Source organism: Lutra lutra, chromosome 3 (genome assembly GCF_902655055.1).
Source record: "Lutra lutra chromosome 3, mLutLut1.2, whole genome shotgun sequence".
Taxonomy (NCBI): domain Eukaryota; kingdom Metazoa; phylum Chordata; class Mammalia; order Carnivora; family Mustelidae; genus Lutra; species Lutra lutra.
The window spans coordinates 139,488,885-139,513,621 of NC_062280.1; the positions used below are offsets into that span (position 1 = coordinate 139,488,885).

At 39.0% G+C, this 24,737-nt stretch overlaps 1 protein-coding gene across 1 annotated transcript; it reads right to left on the reverse strand.

Moving 5' to 3' along the window:
• Positions 1 to 18,904: 18,904 nt before the first annotated feature.
• On the reverse strand, positions 18,905 to 21,125 carry LOC125096395 (ATP-dependent RNA helicase DDX18-like). The gene is given in 3 exon segments (XM_047723351.1): positions 18,905 to 19,387; positions 19,389 to 20,842; positions 20,845 to 21,125. Coding segments are annotated over 3 exon segments (1,974 nt in total). The 5' UTR covers positions 21,094 to 21,125; the 3' UTR covers positions 18,905 to 19,116.
• Positions 21,126 to 24,737: the final 3,612 nt, after the last annotated feature.

Below are 24,737 nucleotides of genomic sequence, written 5' to 3' on the forward strand. Positions count from 1 at the left end.
CCATGCTTGCATTCATGCATGCACAAAAGTGAAAGAGCTTTGCAGGTTCTTATAGTGAACCACGTAAAATACCTGTGGACCAGCTAATCTGAAAATGGGCGTGCCCATACAAAGAAAATGGTGATGATGTAAGAAAACACCAGGTCTTTATGTGAGAGACTGAATATTTTCAAATTATTTCTTTTTTTTTTTTCCTAGTAGAAATTTCCCTAAAAAGAAAATGACTTAAAGTTTATTTGGATATATAAATAAGAAAAAAGTAGGTAGGAAGATTTTGAAAAGGTGAAATAATGCAAGAGACTTACATGACCTAGTATTAAAATATAGTACAAGTTTAGTTAAACAATGCAGTTTGGTCAAGAATCATGAGGCTAAAAACAAACTATATTATATAAGAATCTAACAGCTGGGGGCTCCTGGGTGGCTCAGTGGGTTAAGCCTCTGCCTTCGGCTCAGGTTATGATCTCAGGGTTCTGAGATCAAGCCCCGCATTGGGCTCTCTGCTTGGCAGGGAGCCTGCTTCCCCACCTGTCTCTGTCTGCCTCTCTGCCTCTTTGTGATATCTCTCTCTGTCAAATAAATAAATAAAATCTTTAAAAAAAAAAAGAATCTAACAGCTGGCAAGGACACATACATTATTAGAGAAATAATAAATTATTCAACAAATAAGTATTGAGAAAATTGGTTGAATCATCAGATTTAAAAAATCTACCTAGAATTTCACTTCATGTTAAAAAAAAATAGCTTCTATGGATTACAAACAAAGGTAAAAATGAGGTCATGAAGTTTGCATACAAGTGTGCCTGTTGGGATGAGAAAAACTTTCTAAGCGAAAGCAATTATATGGATCAAAAAAGTGAAAATGGATTCACTTGACTACATAAAGAATTAAAATGCCTATATGTCAAAAATATCATTAATAAATAAAAGGCAGAAAAGCCTGAAAAAAAACTGTACTCTTTCTAGAAGACAATATATTAGTATTCTTAACATACAAAAAACTTTCCCAAATCAACTAGAAATACTCTCAAACCCACACACACACACACACACACACACACACACACACACCCTTTAACACAGGCAATTGTGAAGAAGAGGAAACTTTAGGCCCAGAAAAGCTAATTAACTTGCACAGGTTACCCAGTTAATAATTGGCAAACTCTAGGAAGAAATCCAGAGGCAGATTTGTTCCAGAACCCATGACATGCTATGCCATATTCATAAACAAAAGATAGCCAGGGCAACAGCAAAATGCCAATGGTGTTTCTCCCTAACTTGAAGACCTGTGGGTATTAACTTCCTTGGACAAGTTGGAGGTGGGTCTCTGCCCACAAGAGATCATGTGCTGGCATCTATGCTCTTACAGACAAGGACATTTTATGGTAAATCCAAGACTGTGTTCTAAGCTGAGGATCCCAGGCCCAGGTCAATACAGCCTTAGTTCGGATAACTGCTCAAAACACCAGGACACTGTGGACACCAAAAAGGCCCCACTGAAGCCCCATCTCCTTTTGAAATTATGCTCTGAATCTCTGTCTTTCCTAGAGCAATTCATTCATATAAGATATTTCTCTAAAACAGATCTCTTAACCTATTATTTCTGCAAGAGTAGAGAGACTCCAAATGTCATTTATTTCTTGGGAGATGAGACTGTTCTGGAACTATTATGTAGGTATATTTAATTTCATTTTCTTCCCTTCTCCCCCACCCTGCTATTCCCCCAACCTCTATGCAGATCTGGAGAATCCCTCTTCCCTAAGCAAGCTGTGATATATTCTAGCATATGAAGTACAGCAGATGTTCACCTTTTATCATCTCTTTCTCCACCATTTCCTCAGTGATTAAAGAAAATGCTAATTTTTGTTTCATTTACTACAAGCTTTTAGGTAAGTCACCTCCTTAAATTAGTATCCCAACCCCTGCACAGATGCCCTGTTTTTTCTATGCTTGGGCTTCTCTTTCCGCATACCAATTACCCAAATTCATCTTATAATAGGCTGCAAATGTCACTGTTTTGTTTTTTTTTTCTTCTGACCTTGTTCCCTGTTGAGTCTGCAACATTCCACACCACAAAAAGCAAGTATCAGGAGTATTTTGGGGAGATATGGCCAGATGACTTCATGATTACTCAGACCACTCCAAGCTGTCCCAAGTCATGCCCTGCTTGAATATGTTTGTTCCATATTCTAAACTTGATTTCTCTCAATGTCTTTCTGCACTTCCGTTGCACAAAACACCACCTCCTTCTTAGAAGAAGAACTCTCTAACTATGAAAAAGTCTCTCCAACATAGGTTTTTTTCACAAAATAGGCCTTCAACACCTACCTGTTGATTCCCCCGGGGGCCAGGCCACCATCCATGTTACTGGGTGTTCTTAAAAGTTCTCACAACCCACCTAACTGCTTCCCCAATTTTTGCCCTCAGATTCCCAGAAAGCCCACATATCCTTATTTTAAACACGGCAACTCCAAAGTTCCCAACTGGAACTTTGTGGACAATAGGCACCTCCCTTCAGTATGCACTCACCTCCCTATTCCTCCAGGCCATCTTCCTTTGTTTACTGTTTCATTACACGTGCAGATGTTTGCTGTTGTCATTACCCTTAGAATGGAAGTCCTATAAGAGCAAAAATGATTAGATTAATTTTTAATCTCCTCTATGCTCTTTTCACCAGTATATGTCACAAGATCTCATTCAGAGCAAGCATTCTGCACACACTTTATTGACCTTGTTTATTTGCTTTAAAGAGCACCTAGATATATCAGAACACAAGACAGTGTTCATGACATCTTAAAGTTTCTTCCATATTTTGATACTAAAGACAATTGACTTGGAGGATGTGGTGATAGAGAGGGAGGTAGCACCTGGCAAGCCTAGGATTTTTTTCTTTTGATCTTTTGTAATTAATTTACCCTAGGAATATGACACTCCCCCTCCTCACTAGGCCCCCATTTTGACCACTACTTTACCACACAGGATTCTTCCCTTTACCTAGAATATCATCTCTGCCCTCCCCAACTTTGTCCTCTTGACAATCTGACATTTATTCCTCAGTATTCATTCAAGGATTTCCTTCTCTGGAGAGACTTTTCTGTCTCTGCCTACAGTGAGGTCCCTCTGCTCTGGCCTCCCATATTACTTTATAGAAATCCCCCAATATATCTTGTATCTGTTAGCTATTTACTTGGCTATATAAATAGAAAACTCTCAGATTAACAGTGGCTTAAGCAAGATAGAGACTTATTTCTCATGTTAAAAATAAAACAAACAAATGAGGAATAAGCAGTCCAGGGTTTGTAAAGCTGTTTCATGTTATCATCAGAGACCAACTGTCTTTCTAACCACTCTAGCACCCGACTTCCATGTTCAAGTTCACTTCATGTTTCAATATGGCTGCTGGAGTTTCAGGCCAGAAAAAAGAGTAAAGGCAACTGCGAAAAAGAGCAGTCCTTCCTGCTAAGTTGGCTTCCTCTAAGCAATCTTCTTGGAAAATCCATATGTCTCCATTTACATCTCCACAGACCATACCTAGCAGCAGAGCAAGTTGGGAAATAGACCTGGTTGTTCTTTATGATCATGTGCCCAGATATAAACTGGGATTGATTTCTAAGGAGAACCAGGAAAGCAGATGTTGGGGTAGGTAACTGTAGCCTCTGACACACACCCCATATTATGAACTATAATTACTTGTTTCTATATCTGTCTTCCCTCTACATTATAAGCTTCTTGAGGTCCAGGATTTATTTTATTATTTTAAGTCCACAGCACCTTATAGAGTGACCAGTATAAAAATAGGAACTTGCCTGTTTCATTCATCACATCATCAGGAACAGATATACTGGAATGAAAAAATACAGGAATGTATGAGGTACATCATTCCAATGTAAAAGTATGGCCTAATTATATAAAACCAATTCAATTTGACAAGCATTTATTAAGTACTCTCTATTTTTGAGACTCTAAAAGAAAATAAGATCTGGCTTTAAGAAAAAGGTTCTGCACTTACCTTATAAAGATTTCATAGAAGTAACAGAAATTTAATAAAGCCAGGGTGCTGTTAGAGAATCCAAACCAACATGAAAACTCTAGGAAGAACTTTACCTTGCCAGTATCTGAGAAACAATGTCAAGTTGCCTCTTTTCTCTCCATTCTCTGAAACAGGAGGGAAAAGCTAAATGATTTACGTGCCACTGACATATTTAAAGGAAAAAAAAAAAATCTTCTAGCTTTAAGTCCATTAAATCAGTCACCATCAAATTGCCAACCACATTGTCAGTTCATAGCAAGTTTCAATCAATAGGTTCTTATTGATCAGTGAATGTCTTTCAATGGACATCTCCTGGGTTTTGGTTTCCACTTAAATTTCACCACTGGTGAGTCAGAAACCCAACTCAATCTGGTGACTGGATTTGTAACTGTCAACCAGAAAACATCTCTACTGGTTAAATACAAACTTCCTAACAAAATGCAAGGGCAGCACAAATTGATTAACAAGCACCAACCAACCCAATTTGGTATGAACCTCCTATGAATATAACCAAATCTAAATTCTGCAAATTATCTTGATGACTCATTTTACAGGAAAATGTGTTGTAATCCTAGAGCTCTCTGAGAACCTAAATACTCAGAATTCTCCTGAAACAATTTTCCCTAAGATTGACTCAGTTGAAAGTGACTGCAAAAAATGTTATTAAATTATTTGACAAGTTATTCTACATTGACACTATGAAAATTCTTTGTAAGATGTTTTCACTACTTGAATAATTTTTTAAGAATGTTAATGGTTTTGAAAATGTACCATGCAAAAAAAAAAAACAAGGACAGTCTTTTTCAAATTTTCATTACCAAATTTGAGACCCCGTGAAATGGAACCCAGTATGACTCTTGCTTAAAATGTCCATATTTATTGTGTATTTTATCCTGGGAATGAGGCCTAGTCGAGAGACATTTTGAGCTCATCAGATATGTAAATTGTTTTCTAAACACTTTGGGGTTACCACAAAACCTAAATTGCTTTTAGCCAACCAAGCACTTTCTTCCTTTGGTTTCAAAATCCAGTTTTTTTGTTTTTGTTTTTGTTTTTAAAGAAAATCTAGCTCAGATGTTACTGATTCACTTGCACTTAAATAATTAAAATGCTATTTTGTAAAAACTGATGGGTGTGCAAGAAAGCTCTTGTATCTCTTGTCTAAGCCTCTTTAAGTCTGTTTTCTGAAAAATAGGAAGTCTTGCTTTGCCAAGAGTAAACCAACTGTAATGGCACATTTGGGTTGAAAGTCTGATTTCAGTGTAAATTCAAAGCCATTATTTGAAGAGGGGTGAATCACGATGAGGCATCTCCTCTGTCCTTTCCATCTCCAAAGACTTTGCTATAAACCTGTTTCTGAGTCCAGGTACATTCCCAACTCAGGACACTGATAGGAAGAGTCAAAGACCCATAGGGCTTTATCATGAATACATCTGGAAGATTTTGAGGCTTATAATATTTCTCTCTAAAGACAATCTTGTGGAGCACCTGGCTGGCTGTCAGAGGACATGCAACTCTTGATCTCGGGGTCATGAGTTCTCACCCCATGCTGGGTGTAAAGATTGCCTAAAAATAAAATCTTAAAAACAATCTCACTCTAGTTGATTTCTAAGCATCAGCAAGATTGTTTTTCAAGCCTGGATCTATTAAATTACGGAAATGGACATGCGTATTCCCAGGAGTCTACAGTTCTCTATCAGGATTTAGCTTTGGGGGGTTTTGGGGGTGAAGGAAGGGATGACTTCCATCAGAATCTTCTGAAAAGTAATAAAAGGATATAATGGATCATCTGGAAGACAATATCAGAACAAATAATGTTGTACACACATGTTTTTGTTTGAGATCTCTTTCTGATTACACCAATTAATTCTATTTCAACCACCCCCTATTAATGACTAAGGCACTGATCATCTCTTCTGCACTCCACCTTCCAATCCCACACTCTCATTGTGTGGATTCACTGGAATAAATATGTAATGAGAATCTTACCCACTAGAAGCACTCCATAAAAAGTAGGTAATATTACTTTGCAGACTTTCATACAACACATGAACACTCAACAGAGTATAATTGTTACCACTTTTTAAAGTGAACCCATTAAAAATAGTCTGTATCAAGTTATTGCAGTAAAGTGCAACATAATAAGCCCAGATCAATATCTGTTTCCTGTGCTGCATTAGCAGGTAGTAAGAATGCCTCCCCTTGATCTTTTGACTATGGAATTCAAAAGGTATCCTGTGGCCCTTAGCAAATTCTCACCTCCATCCAGACATACAGCTGGTTTAAGAGAAATCCAAACTTCCAGCTGCTGGAAGTGAACATTCTTGGTGTTCATGTGGAAGGAGTATCACAACACATGTGCCATAATCCAGAATACTTCATGGTAATGAAAGGTTTTCTTAAGTTTCGGAAGTTGATAATGTGAGTTTCCCTGGCTTCAAGGAAAAAAGTAATTCTCCATCCCTGTGAAAAAGCCCCATTCTGGCTTTAGCTGAGAACCTCAGCTTCAAAAAAAGTCTGAGGATTTTGTCATTAGTACACTATGACAGCACCGTTGACAGAGGGCAACGGGACACAGGCAAGAAAAAGCCATTAATTAGGATTCCACTAGTTAATGTAATTGTACAAATATGTAATTTGCACCTACTTCTCAGTCTTTGTCCTCAATGCCATTAGAGACAGAAAACAATAAGACCAAATTCAGTACCTGTCTTCAAGTTTAATGGGTTTGGAAAAAAAAAAAAAGCAGATTACATAGGAATACAAGTACTTAATAATGCAAAGAAGAATATGAAAAAGATTTTGAGTGATGCATGAAACAGTTCAAGGTAGCATTAAAAAATGGAGGCATATGGAAGAGATGACATTTAAAAATGTGTTTAGAAATAGTAGTATTTGGCACCTGGGCGGCTCAGCCGTTAAGCAGCTGTCTTCTGCTCAGGCCATGATCCCAGGGTCCTGGGATCAACGCTCACATCCGGCTCTCTGCTCATCAGGAAGCCTGTTTCTTCCTCTCCCGCTTCCCCCTGCTTGTGTTCTGTCTCTCTCTGTCAAATAAATAAATAAAATCTTAAAAAAAAAAACCCTAGCAAAATTTGTTAAAAAAAAAAAAAGAAGAAGAAATAGTAGTATTTAACAGGTAACTGTGAAGGATAATACCATAATACTTAATCCTTATTAAGGATTCAGGAAGAATCTTTGTCTTCCCACATCTCAGTGCCTGGAGCATAATAAACACTGATTAAGTTGAAGTAGGTAATGAAGTAACAGAGTGTTTAAACTCAATTGATATTTAAAAAGTTGAATCATTGAATGAGTCAATGAGTATAACCCTCCAAATTAAGTAATTTTGGAGCAAGATTATACCATCTATCCTCATCATTCACCAGATAGAAAAACTGAAATCCAGAGGGCTGACTGGTGAGATTGACCTAGCTCATAGGGCTAGGTGGTAGCAGAGTCAAGATTGGAACCCATGGCTTTTGAATGTCATGATCTTTCCACTCTTTCCAGCAAGCATGATTTATTATTTGCATTCAAATGCATTTCCGCTACATCATCTCTAAGCAGATTTTAATGTTTCTCTCTGGCAAAATGGAATTTACCTGTGTCAGTCCCTTTATACCCACAGTTTAAACCAACTTCCTTTCTCCACATAACCATGGCAGTAACAGCTACTCCTTACAGAAAGCCAGATCCACTCAAGAAGACTGCATAAGCGTTGTGGGTCTTGCCAGGTAAGGAAGGCCTGACAGAGAGGCTGACACTCAGTTCCAGGGCACTGCCCCACCCCCAACATAGCCACAACAGCAAGAGCACAGAGACCAAGTAATGCGGGAGCAGAGACCAAGCTTGGGGGTCACTGAAAAGATTGTTTTGTTTTATTGTGTTTTGTTTCATTTTTTACAAGTGATAACCACATTTCAAAACAAGAATAGGGGGGCGCCTGGGTGGCTCAGTGGGTTAAGCCGCTGCCTTAGGCTCAGGTCATGACCTCGGAGTCCTGGGATGGAGCCCCGCATCGCATCGGGCTTTCTGCTCAGCAGAGAGCCTGCTTCCTCCTCTCTCTCTGCCTGCCTCTCTACCTGCTTGTGATCTCTCTGTCAAATAAATAAATAAAATCTTTAAAAAAAAAAAAAAAAAAAACAAGAATAGGACTTCTGGTAGATTTCCTCAAAGGCAACTACTGAGAGATTTGCCAAAACCATTGCCCCAGGGGTTGGTTTAGATAAACAAGGGCACAGGGAAACCATGAATTCTAAACTTTTCCCTCTGGCCTATGCCAGTGTTTTAGCTGCCAATATGTAGACATGCATTCTGCTTCCAAAAATATAAAGTGATTACCCTCTTGCTACCCAAATCCACCCCTGGCCACTCCACAGACCATCACAAAGAGACGATGAAGGACGCACTTTGTGGTGTTGTTTTTGGAAAACTCTTGTTCAAAAACTCTTGAGGGTATGCTGTCATGACGGGGCTGGCTGCTGTGGCCTGGCTTTGGCCACCTAATGGAGCCCCTGGAAGTAGCTCTCCCACTAGGGACACATGGCTCCCATTAGTCAAGAACCCACTGGTTTTGTGACCTGCAGTTCTCTCTCATTGTTGCATGTATCTGATCCTCTCTAGGTTGGACATAAAGGTAAAAAAGAAAAATTGGAAAACTGGGTAACTATTAAAGAGAAAGAACATCCTAGGTTACTATCATAAAGGACATAGAAATGTCATCTTTCTTCTGAAAGCATAGTAAATACAGGGAGAACAGCAAACCCATTTCATACCATTCTTCTTCAATATTTACAGAAGTTCACAGCCTCTCTTCTACTTAGGATGGCCAGGTCATCCCAGTTTACTTGGGACTTCCCTGGTTTTAGTACTGGAAGTCCCTCACAGGCCACATGTCCATGTGCTAATGATAAACACAGAAAGAATGGAATAGAAGAAAGGAATATTAGGCCACCCTCTACTCCTGCATGCCTCATTTAACATTCTCCAAAGAGTGAAGATTATCTTCTTCAAGACCATGCAGGTTAGAGAACGAGTATAATACCAGGGGTCCTAGTTAATAACCTATTTTGAAAGATTTTAGGAATTGAGCACTTGATATGACTCATGCAATAAATTCTTAAATATCTGATTCTTCACTTTTCATCACTACTTTCACATTTCCAAAGTTAATTTTCTTCTGAACTAGTGATACCAGTGAAATGCTACCTATTCCAATACCCATTACCTAGTAAAAAAAATTAATTTTGCACTTGCAATGAACAGATTATAATCTGTGCAGAAACTTGTCTGTTGGCTCACAACTCTATGTCCTGTATGGCTCAGTACGAGAAATAGAAAACATTCAATAAATGCCTACTGAAAGAATGAATGAGTGAATAAATTAATGTACCAAAAAAATGCTTTTGATGTCCTTAAGGAATATATATTTATGAGAAGACTTGAGGAAAAGTGGCCTAAGCAATATGGAATATTTTTTAATCATCATAACACATTTTTAAATATGTATGTATGTATGTATGTATGTATTTATTTATTTTTATTAACATATAATGTCTTATTTGCCCCAGGGGTACAGGTCCTGTGAATCGTCAGGCTTATACACTTCATAGCACTCACCATAGCACATACCTTCCCCAATGTCCATAACCCAACCACCCTCTCCCTACCTCCTCCCCCCGCAACCTTCAGTGTGTTTTGTGAGATTGAGTACTCTTATGGTTTGTCTCCCTCTCGATCCCATCTTGTTTCATTTATTATCATAACACATTTTTAAAGGGTATGTTATAAATGCTGGAAGCCCACACATTTATACATGCAATGAAATCCTTATCAAAATACCACCAGCATTTTTTTTATGGAACTGGAACAAACAATTCTAAAATTTGTATGGAACCAGAAAAGACCCCAAATAGCCAAAGTAATGTTGGGGTGGGGGGAGCTCGAGGCATCACAATTCCAGACTTCAAGTGGAATTACAAAGCTATAATCATCATGACAGTATGGTACTGGCACAGAAACAGACACATGGATCAGTGGAACACAATAGAGAACCCAGAAATGGACTCTCAACTCTATGGTCAACTAATCTTTGACAAAGCAGGAAAGAATATCTAATGGAAAAAAGACAGTCTCTTCCACAAATGGTGTTGGGAAAATTGGACAGCCACATGCAGAGGAATGAAACTGAAACACTTTCTTACACCATACACAAAAATAAATTCAAAATGGATGAAAGGCTGGATGTGAGGCAGGAATACGAGACAAGAATCTATCAAAATGTGAGACACATTGGTCATAATTTATACCCAACTAATGAGAACTAGGGCCTTATGAGGCTCCGCACTAGTCATCTGCCAAGTGAGATCTGGGCACTCTTGCAGATCCCACTTGCTAGATTGCTGGCATGAAGCTACCTGGAAAAGAAGCAACTGCTTTAGAGTCTGTTCATCTTTGATGATAGGTATTCATTTAGCTATCACCTAATTATATTTCTAGGCACTGGTACAGTAAAAGTAAATTGAACAAGGCAGGTTCTTCTCTTTTCAATTCAGTGAAATGGCTTTCCAGGGATCTAAAATGTTGCCACCCAGAATGATTCTGTTAATCATGAATCAAAAATATATTTCACAGATGTTCATTGCAACATTATTTAACACCAATCAGGAAAAACAGAATGGAAACAATCTAACTCTTCAACAATATAGAATTGGTTAGACCTCATCATGCAGTCATTAAAGAAAATATAGTTGTAGAAGAATATTCAGTACATAAGAGTTGTTCAAGATTATATCAAGTGAAAAGAAGCAATTTTTACAAAACTTCATTTTTGAATATTACCAATTTGAGGCAGAACATATAGAGTAAAAAATACATAGCATAAAAGCATTATTTAGAAAATATAAATTTAAAAAGCATTAGAAATAATATCATCATGAAAAGGTTAATAGTAATTATCTTCCAGAATTATTGGTGATTTTAAAAACTCTTCTTACTTTTGCTTCCCTTTCTTTTCTAAAATGAGTGTGTATTACTTTTGTTATAAGAAAAAAAACTTTGTGGGGCGCCTGGGTGGCTCAGTGGGTTAAGCCGCTGCCTTCGGCTCAGGTCATGATCTCAGGGTCCTGGGATCGAGTCCCACATCGGGCTCTCTGCTCAGCAGGGAGCCTGCTTCCCTCCCTCTCTCTGCCTGCCTCTCTGTCTACTTGTGATCTCTCTCTGTCAAATAAATAAAATCTTTAAAAAAAAAAAAAGAGGGCGCCTGGGTGGCTCAGTGGGTTAAGCTGCTGCCTTCGGCTCAGGTCATGATCTCAGGGTCCTGGGATCGAGTCCCGCATCGGGCTCTCTGCTCAGCAGGGAGCCTGCTTCCCTTCCTCTCTCTCTGCCTGCCTCTCTGCCTACTTGTGATCTCTGTCTGTCAAATAAATAAATAAAATCTTTTAATAAAAAAAAATAAATAAAAAATAAAAAAATAAAAAAAAAAAAGAAAGAAAAAAAACTTTGTGGGGTCCCCGGGTGGCTCAGTGGGTTAAGTGTCTGACTCTTGATCTCAGCTCAGGCCTTGATCTCAAAGTCGTAAGCTCAAGCCCCACACTGGGCTCCGCACTGGGCATGGAGCCTACTTAAAAACAAACAAATGGGGAAAAAAATCTTTTTTAATAAGAAAACAATTCAAGAAAGAAAAACTAAACTCAGTATGGTTTACCAAAAGAAAGAATCTAATCCCCAGAATCAGATACCCATGACAGTCATGATTCTCCCACAACAGACTGGAAAGAGGGTCACTGAAGTGGGAGAGATAGGTATATTAACAGACTGGCAAGCATACCATATAATTCTGACACCAGGTATTCATGATTTTCCAATGAGAGCCACTTCCAGGTTATTAACTAGTTAACTATTAACTAACTTCCAATAGAAGTTGAGAAAGATTAAGAGACCTGCCCAAAGTCACAGGAAGGAGACTAGGGTCAAACCCAAATTTACCCGAATCCAAGTTTGCTCTCTTTTCACTTGTGAACACAATGGTTTGAGAAAAGGGTATCTGGGCCCAGCCTGCCTAGATTCAAAGCTCCACACTGCCATTTTTGAGCCATATGACTCATGCATTTTTTAACTCCCATGCTTCAGGATTTCACATAACATTTTTGTGAGGTTTGAAGGAATTAACATGTGCGGAGCAATGCCTAATACAAACCAAATACCACATAAATGTTAGCTAATGTTACTACTATACAGGTGACCTAGTCAGTGCTAACTGGTCTAGAGGGGGACACTTGACTCAGGGTAGGCCAGTGACTACCTTTCCTAGATTCAGAAACCAGGAAGGTTGCATTGATTGGGAGGGTCTCACAGATTCTATCTTCCCTGGATCATAGGCACACCTCTTAAAAGAGTTTGCATATTCCAAGATCAGACCATTGTCTGGCAAATCCACTAGGTCTGTGGATTTAAGTCCCCTTGCTGATCTATGATCATAGTGATCATACTGATCTATGAAATACGAGTCAGGTCTATCCATGTAAATTCCGAACACATTTTCCAAGAAGTCAAGTGGGAAACTGTTGAATCAGTTGATTTTATTATACCTTTCATCTAATTCAGGACAAGTCCCTAGAGCTCCCCCACACCCCCCCACTGGTTGATGGAAGCTGGCTTTCCCTTCACATCTGGAGCCCAATGGACATTTGTTTCAGGGCACAGGAGAAGGATATTGGTATCTCAAAGACCCCAGGTGTATCCCAGAGCGGCTTTTCCCCAAGCCAGTTTCCTAGAACACCACTTGTGAGACATGTTCATATCTGTTGTATGAAAAAAAAAATGCTCTGTGGCCAAATAAATTTGGAAAACATTGCATTAAACAAGATTATAGAGTTTCTGAGGATCATTAACATGCTAATAAAGAGTGTGAGTCTCTAAAAGGGGGATATGATATGCAATGTTTCATCACTATATACCCTTTGCTTACATATTCAAGGACCTGTATGTCATGGAACATTTTAGGAAATGCTACTCTGGCTCTGTAACCACAGACCCTCATTGAAGGGCAAAATTGACAAATTTTGTGGCTATGCAAGAATCTTGTTTGGAGGATGGTTAATTAAAGGAAGAGTAGGTAAATCCTTCACCAGAAGGATGGAGGACAGAATAAAGAAATTTGAGCAGAGGCAAAAATGAAGATGGAAACAAAAGCAAACATTCCTAACAGAAGATGAGAAGAGAATGGGAAGGTATATCAATTTTCTGTGGCTGCCGTAGCAAGGTACCACAAACTTAGTGGCTTAAAAGAACACAAATGTATTCTCTTAAAACTCTGGAGGTCAAAAGTCCAAAAGGAGTTTTAAGGGGCTAAAATCAAAGTCTTACCAGGGCTGTTACCTTCTGGAAACTCTAAGGGAGAATTTGTTCATTGCCTCTTCCACTTTCTAGAAATGGCCATGATTTATGGTCCCCCTCACTCCAATCTCTGGTTCTACAGCTACACTACCTTCTTCTCTTACCTTCCTGCCTTCTTTTTATAAGGACCCTTGTGATTATGATGGACCACCTGGACAATCTAGCAAAATATTCCCCTTTCAAGATCCTTAATTTAATCACCTGTGCAAAGCAGTTTCTGCCAAGTAAAGTAACAGATTCATATGTTTTGGGGCCTATTCTGGATATATTTGGGAGGCCACTATTTAGCCTACTACAAAAAGGGAGAGGCTAGAAGTGGGGGGGTGGGGGCTAAGGAATGGATCAGTAAATCGTGGTAAGTCAAGATGGCTTAGTCTCCTCACCAGCAACAGCCAAGATTTCTCCCTGCTACTTCCATTAGCTCACCACTCTCTTTATAACAGAATAGATTAATGCTCCCCACAGGTACATTTCAGTGCAGAATGCAAATCAATCCCTCTGTGTGTTAAACAGGCGGGGCCAAAAGCTTCACCCAAACTGCAGAAGACAACTAGATTTTCTTTCTGATCTGGGTTTTAGAAAGAAAGCTACAAAATAGACATGTGTAGGAAAGAGGAGAGTAAAGTCAGGGCTTTAAAATCTGAGTTGCGGTTTCTCTTATTCACCTGTTGTTATGCCTATATTTATGCATAGCATTTTATATTTTATTTATTTATTTGTCAGAAAGAGAGAGAGAGAACAAGCAGAGAGAGCAGCAGGCAGAGGGAGAAATAGGCTCCCGCGGAGCAAGGAACCCGATGGGGGACTCAATCCCAGAACCCAGGGATCATGACCTGAGTTGGAGGCAGATGCTTAACTGACTGAGCCATCCAGCAGTCCCTATGCATAGATTTTTTTTTAAAGATTTTATTTATTTATTTGACAGAAAGAGAGATCACAAGTAGGCATAGAGGCAGGCAAAGAAAGAGGGGGAAGCAGGCTCCCTGCTGAGCAGAGAGCCCGATGCAGGACTCGATCCCAGGACCCCGAGATCATGACCTGAGCTGAAAGTAAAGGCTTAATCTACTGAGCCACCCAGGTGGCCCCAGAATTTTAAAGCAAATATTTTATTCTGTTAAGTACAAACCCTGTACACACAAACTATATAGTGGGATTGAACTGCTTATGTGTCAAATGATATGGATAAAATATCCAGAGTTATTTTATATCTTAGACAAATCTTTTAAAGCACAGAGTACCCAAAGTCTGCTGGTGTGAGAGCCTTATGCATGTCCTGCCAGAAAACTCATGGATGCACTTAATCAACCAGTCAGTAGAGGGTAACCAGCAGTTACCCTCTACTATCTCCAACTACCTAAGCAAGAATGGACAACATTTTGATTGGATGAACACTACCCTCATTCGCACAAAGTTACATCCTTGCCCAGAAAGGAAGGGAAGCTCCAGGTCTTGTTTATAAAGATCTCTACACAGGACATAAGGTCATGGAGATAAACGTACGGCACAGTTACGTGTGACAGCATTGTTTTTCCTCAAATTATATTTAAGATCTCTTAAAAATACAATCCCTGCAGTTAATGTAAGTGTCAATGTGAGAAGAGCTAAGCTGTCAATTTGCACTTTGCCAATTTCCCAAGGAGAAACAAAGATTTTTATTTTTAATGTGTGCAAGAATTCCCAACTTCAGTCAAGACTGGAATTTCACTGTTTTTATTTTTATAGCAGCAGTGTTTTGCCCATAGGGGGAAAAACAAAGGAACTGGGAAAAGAGACAATTTGCCATTGACTAAGAGACAGGACTGGGAGTGAAGGGTAGAAATCACAACAAATTTTCAATTCTCATCCTGAGGGATTTGGTCAGTTATTGGGTCAAATCCATATAAAGATGTCAAATAATGCTGATACAGGGACCTTGAAAAATCACCTTTTGTTTTTGTGGAAAAAAGGAGAGAGGAAATGGAAGTGAAACTGCAAAATGCTTCATTTTTTCATGAAACCAGCAAAAGAGAAGGTCCTCTGTAGCCGCCAGTGCAAATGTTTTTGCAAAGTTCAACTGCCAAGTGTCCTTTGATGCCTGCCAGTTCTCATAATTGAAAGATACCTTTTTAAATGAACTTGCTGGTTTTCTACTGGGTGAGGGGAGTCTTCCTACATGTGGATGGTTCTTCAAGGACTTCACTGAAGATCGGGGATGCTGGAAGGCATATAGCCACAAGAACATAATACTCAATGGCACTATTTTGGACCAAACAGATGGGTTAAGACTTTATTCTACAAATGAGATGATGAGATGCAAATCAGTAATCTCTGAGCAGGGCCGTACAATCAGTTTCCATAGGAGAATCTTCCTGGTCTGCTACTAATAAAAACAAATCTCATCTTCTTATTGAAAACTTTGCAGAAAACCTGAACGGGGAGAATAACCAAATAAATAGAGTGAAGGCGAACACTAATGTCTATAAGAAAACTATTATTTTTGTAGAAGGAAAGTCTGCATAAAGACACCAAAAGCATGTTTTCATTGCACTCCATCAAGACATTTAATAAAACTGCCATTCCTAACACACTACTAGCTACTTTAGAATTGTTTTCACAGTTACTCAGCAGGAAACTAACATTTGAACCCACCAATCTTTTGAGTTGCAAATTCAATTTTAAACTTTTTATTTAAAAGACCTCAAGAATATCTATCACTCCAGGCAGAGGGATGATAATAACATTAAGCTTTATGAATTATTACTTTCCGATCAAGGGTGACAGACTTGCTTATATGAACAGGGTGAGACTTTTCATAAGCAGCAGAGTTCCATCCAAGTTCTCCCTGATTCTATTTGCCAAAGAAAGGAAAAGGATATTACATTTTAAAATAAAATTCCTCCAAATAAAATCCTACCAAAGCTCAATGTCTGAGAGATCTTGTGGTGCCTTTATGTTGTAAATGCTGAGGTTTTATATTACTTATATAAGCTTTGGTCTCCAATAGAGCCGGCAAACAAACCCCCAGAATGCTGAAACAGCTGTAGTACTGTATCTGAGTCATTTGGGCCAAAACAGGCATGGGGACATGAAACAGAAGTGTTCTCTCAGTTCACTGCAACTCTGTGCTTTTCATTTCCACTTCCAAAGAACTAGTAATGGCTTCTCATCTCAGGAAAACTCAGTGAGGCATACAAGTTGGATATTAAGGCTGATACTTGTTAATATTTTTAAAGGGTCACTTCAAAGGAAAACTTCAGGTTCTTAGAACTCAATCCAGTTCCTTAGAGGCTTTGACTGTATTATCATTACAAAGAATGAATCTCACAGATACCCAGTCAGTCCCAGTCAACAAGACCTATAACTTAAATAAGAAAACCAAACAAGGATGGCTACAAATTCTTTACATTAAACTGCATTAGTCCACATTCCCATTAATTTGGTCAGTTATGGGACTGGCCTGAAGTTTGCTAAGTAAATTCAAGGATGTAAAGAAGTATAATTTAAATAGCTTAAGACATATTGCTTCTTAAAGTCCTTTTAAAATAATCTAGAAGTATTTCTTTGACTATAAGTAACTGACATGCTAATTATAAATAATGCTTTAAGAGTGACAGGATAATTATAAATAATGCTCATCTGTACGTCTTCCAAGACCCTCTAGGAGGAAATGTTCTCTTTCCTTACATAGTTTAAGTTGCTCAGTGTCTGAGAAGGTGGTAAACCCTTTAGCTTTAAATATCATTTGTTAAAGCATGTGTCTCACAAATTCAGGTTGTCTTGCCCCCATTTGTCTGAAATAGTACATTTTTACTTCAATTCCTTAGTGCGCCTTTGTTCCTAGATCATGAACGCACTGCAGGATTTTAGGCAAGCTACTTAACCTCTCTGAGCCTCAGCTTATTCCTCCAGGGAAATAATAGTACCTATTTGACCAATGAGTTAATGGATATAAAATGTTTAGAGAGTCCACGGAGCAAAGTAGGCACTCATTAAATAACAACTATTGTTTATATCAGTTGTAGTCATAGAGATAGACTATGGAGGGCTCAATTGCCATTTTTAGATACCAATTTAAAATTTCTCAGATTTGAGGGCCAAAACCCTGTAACAATTAAAGTGACTTGGACAAAAGCCCAAGAGGGAATTCATAAACCACTCCAAGGGAGGAAGAGAAGCTCAGGAACCATTCAATAAGCATCATATCCAAATAATCCATCCCTGTAACTAGTAAAACAGGTCCTTTCAGACCAAGGAAACTGGGTAAACACAGGCTGGGTATCAGCAAGAGAAGCCACTTGAATGAGGACATCCACGTACAGAGACTTAGACTAATTACTGAGATTACATTCATTCCACCACATCCCAGTCCACCTTCTTCTCTGTAAGCTAAGTGTCCTATAAATGAAGGTCAGCATATTAACTTTAATGTGATTGCTTTGAGAGGCTTGTATCCCCCTCACCTCAATTTTCTGGAAATCTCCATTTTCTTTTTCTTTTTTTTTCTTTTTTTTTTTTTTTTGGTTTCAAATTGATCAAAATGTAATAACCATTTTATAGTTATAAAACGCACTGGAAATAAAACAAGACATACTAAATACTCTGGAAGTCAAGAGTTCCTACAACAAAAACCCCATGTGATGAAACCCCCATCTTTGCTGCTCTTTTTGACTGCTGTTCATTTCCAATCTTTGTCATAAACCTATTTTCATTTCACAGATCTGGAAGGGGCAATTTTTCCTCAAAAAATGTTCTGCCTCCCTGAATACACTGCAGAGTTAGAAGAGGTCAACAAAATCCAAACCACTTGGAACAAAGTTGAATGAGCGTTATCATCATTATGAGCCTTTTGCAAAAAGATACTTGCTAAGTTATTAAAGGGAGAATAACAGATTATTACACATATATTGGTATAAACGAGGCTCAAAAATCTCAGGTTCCCACTGTTTCCAACAAATATTAGGACTGTGAAGGGTGCTTTATTCAAATAACAATAACAAATAACCTACACTGTGGGCTCTTAAAAAAAAATTAGGAAAGGCTCACTGCTTTAAAATCTGGAGTATACAAAAACCAATGCCACCTTTAATGTAACATGCTTCCTAGCCACAGTAGCATTTTCAGGGGAGGACAAGAACTATGGTTAAGGTCCAAGAAACAACCAAAACAACAACAAAAAACAAAAACAAAAAAATGAGATAATTTTCTGCATCACCACCCCCAGTGTACCAGGTCACTGCCTTCTAAGGTAGGCTGAACTGGGTAATGGACATTAAGGAGGGCACGTGATGTAATGAGCACTGGGTATATAGAATACTGATGAATTACCTAATTCCACCTCTGAAACCAGTAATATATTTTATGTTAATGTTATGTTAATTACTTGATTTTAAATAAAAACATAAAAAATACCCCGCCCCCCAAAACAATGACAAATTCGGAGGCAAAAGACCTAAAATACTCTGTTGCCCAACAAAATCCAAAAGATCCCTTGTTTTGCTCTTGAACAACCTAGAAAAATTGAACTCTGTTCTACATCCCCAAATAAGAGCAGTATCTCCTGGAAGTATCAGTGCCTGGAGCTTGCAACCATCAACTCATACTCCTGTTCCATCAGTCCCAATCCTGAAGCTATAATTCCTTTGTTAGAGAAAGGGGGGAAAATATCCATTTCAGGACAAAGCTATTCGAGACAAAAGGAAGGTGTGTCTTCAGTGGGAGAACTGCCAGCTGTCAGAGGACTTCTTGCTAATGTATTTGAAGATTTTGGACTTCTCGACTTTTTTAGCTTTCTTTTTAAGCTTGCCGTCATTGCTGTTCATGTTCAGATCAACAAAAGGAGGCATCTTGAAACCAAACGAAAGAGCAACCTGAGGCAAATTTAAGTTATTAACATTGAAGATCTGTTTCAGAGAGTGGGAATCATATGTTCGAATGTAGGACTTACACGCTTCCTGGGCTGACTTATGAAGGAAGTAGTTGTTCAATCAATTTTTCAAGCTGAGACTGAATGTCAGAAATTTTGGACCAGGAAAAGTGAAATTCACTTGGAACCTTGGATTGCTTCAAGTAACGAAGGAAACCCAGTTCTTCAGGGCGTAAAATGAGCAAGGCATGCCCTCTCCCGTTTGGGCCTCTGGCTGTTCTTCCCACACGATGAATATATTCCTTGGGGTCATCTGGAGGGTCATACTGAACAATCCAGTCGACTTCAGGAATATCCAGCCCTCTCGCTGCCACGTCAGTACATAATAATATCCCTGAATCTGCGTTGCAGAACTGGAAGAATGTGGTTGTATGCTTATTTTGCTTCTGCCTTCCATGAATGGCCAAGACAGGCAAATCGATGTAGTTCAGCAACTCATAGTGGTATTTCATGGACTTACAGGATGAAAAGAAGACCATCAGTTTCTTCTTCCGGCTCTTCTTAAGGAATGTAAAGAGTAGGAGGAATCTCTTTTCCGAGGGACAAACAACATAGCCCTGCTCAAGACCATCCACTGTTGCATTAGCTTTATTGTCATCAACACCAACATACAATGGCTCCTTTTTCAAAGAAATCCTTGCCAAGTCCTCAATTTTTCGAGTTTGTGTGGCAGAAAAGATAATGGTTTGCCTGCGTGTTGGCAGAAGTTTAATAATTTGTTTTAATTCCTCTTCAAACCCAACATCCAAGATATGATCAGCCTCATCAATAACCAGACACTGCAAATTTTTATACATAAACACTGGGGTAGTCTGCATGTGTTCTAGAAGGTGGCCTGGGGTGGCCACGATGATGTTGATCCCATCACCGAGTTTCTGTGCTTCAGCCGACCTGTTGCTGCTGCCCATTATCAAGCCGTATGTGTGAACGTGGTGTGTCATTAGCTCCTTAAGAACACCGAAAGTCTGCATGGCCAGTTCCCGAGTAGGTGAGAGGATAAGAACTCCAGTTCCATTCCTAGGCATGAACTTTAACTTGACAATGAGTTCGACTGCAGGGATGAGAAATGCCAGCGTTTTGCCACTGCCTATTTTTGCGGCTGCTAGAAGATCCCTGCCTTCCAGAAGTGGTCTGATACTTTTATGCTGAATTTCAGTCATGTTTATAAAACCCATTTCTTTTATTGCCCTGAGAGTGTTCTCATTGACAAGATCAGTAAGAGAAGCAAATGAAGTATCCTCAAAAGCACCTGTCAGTCCTAGGGGTAGGCTGGGCACTTCACTGTCCTCTTCCTGATCGTCAGGCTTCTCCACACTGTTTTCTGTCCCTTCAGGAGCTTGGGCTCCTTCTTCACAGTCCTCTTTGTCTTCAGTTTTCACTTTTTTGGTATCAGGCCCAGCATCATCCTCTATTTTTCTCTTTTACTTTTTCTTCTTTTTTGGTTCTGAATTGGGAGGCTGTGTTGCTGCTTCTCCATTGATTTTTATGGTAGATTTCTTTTTTTTTTTTTTTTAACTTGTACAGTTTTCACTGTTTCTTTAGTTCTCTCTCCATTCTGGGCTTCTGAGGAGCCCACATTCACAGACTGTTTCAGGGATTTTTTAACCTTCCCACCTCCCACTGGTTCTTCAGACATATCTCCATTTTGCGTTCCTGATAAGCTCACACCCGAGGCTCCCTGGAGCTTTAAGTTTTGCTGGCACAATTTCAAGTTCCATTTCTCAATCTTCTTGCGCAGGAGTTTCATGGGTATATGGGACATGTTGTCGGTAACGCGCCTCCACTGCGGCGCCACAACTCAGCTACCGGGTAGGAAACCTCCATTTTCTGAATCCCCCAAGGCAGCTTTGCAGCCAGAGAATCAGAGAGCTTACTGGGGACTTAACCTACAAGAATGTCAGGTTCCAGTGGCAAAGAAGGAGCTTGTAGTTGCTCTTCTATGCAAAGCCTTTTTCTATGGAAAAAGAAAGCTTTGGTGGTGGTACTAGAAATGTGTGGCTCTGACTCAAAGGATCAGTGAGTGTCTTCCACCCTTTTGTGTACCCATAAACACGCTCTTTGATTCCCATTCAACTCAACAAATCTTTACTCAGCTCTTTTTATGCTCAAAGTACTGTGTTGCATTCTGTGGAGGAAAGAGGAATAAGATACGGTGTCTGTCCTCCATTTACAGGTACCATTTGTAGGACCTGTTTCTATTTGCAGCTCAAAGCCTTAGACCTGTGGTTGTGTCTCTAACTTTTACCTAGAAAGAAACAGCCCAGCACAACACAGATCTCTGCTTTATGCCTTTCCTTGCTTAGGAGGAGCTGTATTATGTGGATTTCCTTTTGTGATAAAGATATTTACCTGTCTCTTGAAGGCTTTATATCTTATAAGTGAATTCATTCAAGCCTCATTCAAACCAGAGTATCTGGTCAAAGAGGAAGTTAATTTTCACTCCACCACAATGAATGGGGATCATCTTTGAAATATGACATAATATAATTCCCCATTTATAGAAGTTCCTTTCTTTCTTGGCTCTACCCCTTGCTGGGAGAGATCTTGAATGAGCTGCCTAACCCTCTGCGCCTAGTTCCCTCATCTGTAGCATGGGATAGTCCTAGCCCCTACCTCATAGGACTGTTGTGAGGCTTAAATGACAAAAGATAGAATCTTCATGGAACAATTCCTGGTACATAGTAAGCAACTAATAAAGGTTGGCCATTATTATCATTTTTAAATTACAGTAGTACCAACTGTAGTATTATCCTGTTAGCACGTCAGTAGACTCTTTAAAGGAGTATCCCAGAAGAGTGAAATAGTTCAGTATATTTCACAGTATCTCCTTAGTTGCTGGAATGCCACTAAAACATCGACCAAACTATGTGCCTAAGAGAATAAAAGAACTGAACCGGAGAATGGAAGCTTCCATTTTAGCCCCAGTTCTCCCATGCATTTGCTGGCTAGCTTTGGGCAAGTTAATTTGTAGGACTGCCAGGTAAAATGCAGTAAAATGTAGGATACCTAATTAAAAGTGAATTTCAGATAAATAATGAATTTGTAGTATAAGTATGTCTCATGCAAATGCTAAATAGTTACTCTTATTTTTATGAAATTCAAATTGAACTGGGTATCCTGCATTTAAATTGGATTTAACCTCTCTGAACTAAACTTCTGCATAAATCAAATTTCTGCATTTGATTAGGCCACTGTTTCCCTAACCCTGCAGAACACTATTTTTTAGGGCATGGTTTTTAATTAAAAAAAAAAAAAAAGAAGAAGAAGAGGTCATTCTCCAATTAATTTGGGCAATACAGAGGCTGTATCTTCCTTTCAAAACTTGCAAAATAGTATATTGAAGTATATGAAAACTCTAGCAGTAAATAAACCTGTTTAACTTTGTCCAACCATCATTTCCCTAAGGCAATTTTTCACAGAATAGTTCTTTAGCACCACTTAATACCTCTAGCACACCTTCTGCGACATGACAGTGGAGGTGATACCTAAGGATCCTTCTATCTCTAAACAATTTTGCCAGACTCCAAAACTGAAGGCCCAGAAATTATATAGACTAAAGTGCTTCCCCCTGAAGCAAATATAAGCATTAACAACCTACTGAGTATAAAATGCTACCTATCCGTTCAGCCCAAGTTTTTAAGTGGAACTCAGTACCTTGCCATGGTCGGAGCAGGTGATACGACCAGCAACTGAGAGAAAAGATCTCTTTTTTAGAAAATAAGGACTTTAAAAAATTTCCTAAAAGTTTTGTCATAAAATCAACATCCCATGACCTACTGCCACATACACCTTCAGTAGTTCTTCTATTGAACTGCTGACCATTTTTTTTTTTTTTTAGTGTGGAGTTAAATAGTATTAAATATGTTTATATTGTTGCATGACAGATCTCTAGAATGTTTTATCTTTCAAGGGTGAAACTCTATACTCACTAAACACTAATTCTCCTTCCCCTCTCCTCCACCTTCACAACCACCTTTCTACTTTTTCATTTAAATGATTTTGACTATTTTAAATACTTCATATTAGTATAATCATACAGTATTTGCCCTTTTGTAATTGGCCTGTTTCACTAAGCATAACATCCTCAGGTTTATAGATCTTGCAGCATAACAAAATTTCCTTCTTTTTAAAGACTGCATAATGCTCCATTGCATGTATATCCAACATTTTCCTTATCCATCCACCTTTCAGTGGACATGTGAATTCCTTCTAGCCCTTAGCCATAGTGAATAATGCTGCCATGAACACGGATGTGCAAATATCTCGTCAAGATCCTGCTTTGAATTCTTTTGTATATATACCCAGAATTGGGATTGCTGAATCATTACGTGATTCTATTTTTAATTTTTTGGAGGAACCTCGATACTGTTTTACATAGTGGCTACACAATTTTGTATTCCTTCCAAGGGTGCAGAAGTGTCCCCATTTTTCCATATCCTTGCCAACACATTATTTTCTGTTCTGGCCATCCTACCAGGTAGGAAATAATATTTTATTTCATTGTGGTTTTAATTTGTATTTCTTTTATGATTAGTGCTGTTGAGTATCTTTTCATATACTTGTTGGCTAAGAGTCATAATCTTTTCTACTCCATCTATTCACCTCCAAAACCACTAGGCACTCCAGGATGCCATTACCATCCCCTAGGGCCATATTGTTTTGTTTCACCCTCATTTTGTGCAGAAGTGAAGTGATGTAAAATGTATCAAATACAGACACCTACATATTACTGAACACTTTTGACTGCAGGCTCTAAGTGACAATGCATTCAGTTAGTACTGTTTAGGGAATGACTAAGGCCTCAGATGACTCTGCTTTCACCACTTTTGCCAAGAAAGTTAAACTGAACTCTGTCCTTGTTAAAACAACAGAAGTTGGGCGCTTGGGTGGCTCAGTTGTTAAGCGGCTGCCTTTGGCTCAGGTCATGATCCCAGGGTCCTGGGATCCAGGCCCAGATCAGGGTCCCTGCTAGGCAGGGAAGCCTGCTTCTCCCTCTCTCACTACCCCTTGGCTTGTGTTCTCTCTCTCTGTGTGTGTCTTTCTCTGTCAAATAAATAAATAAAATCTTTTAAAAAATAAATAAAACAGAAGTTTAGGGGCACCTGGGTGGCTCAGTCAGTTAAGTGTCTGCCTTTGGCTCAGGTCATGATCCTAAGGTCCTGGAACCGAGTACCACATTGGGCTCCTTGCTCAATGGAGAGCCTGCATCTTCCTCTGCCTGCTGCTCCGCTTGCCTGTGCTCTCTCTCTCTCTCCCTTACCTTCTCTGACAAATAAGTTAACAAAATCTTTAAAAGAAGAAGGAGGAAGAGAAGGAGGAGGAGAAATTTAAAAAACTGTGACCCATTTAGGCATGCTTAAGAGAACTTTTGAGAACTCTCAAGAAAATTATTTGTTTCATTAAACA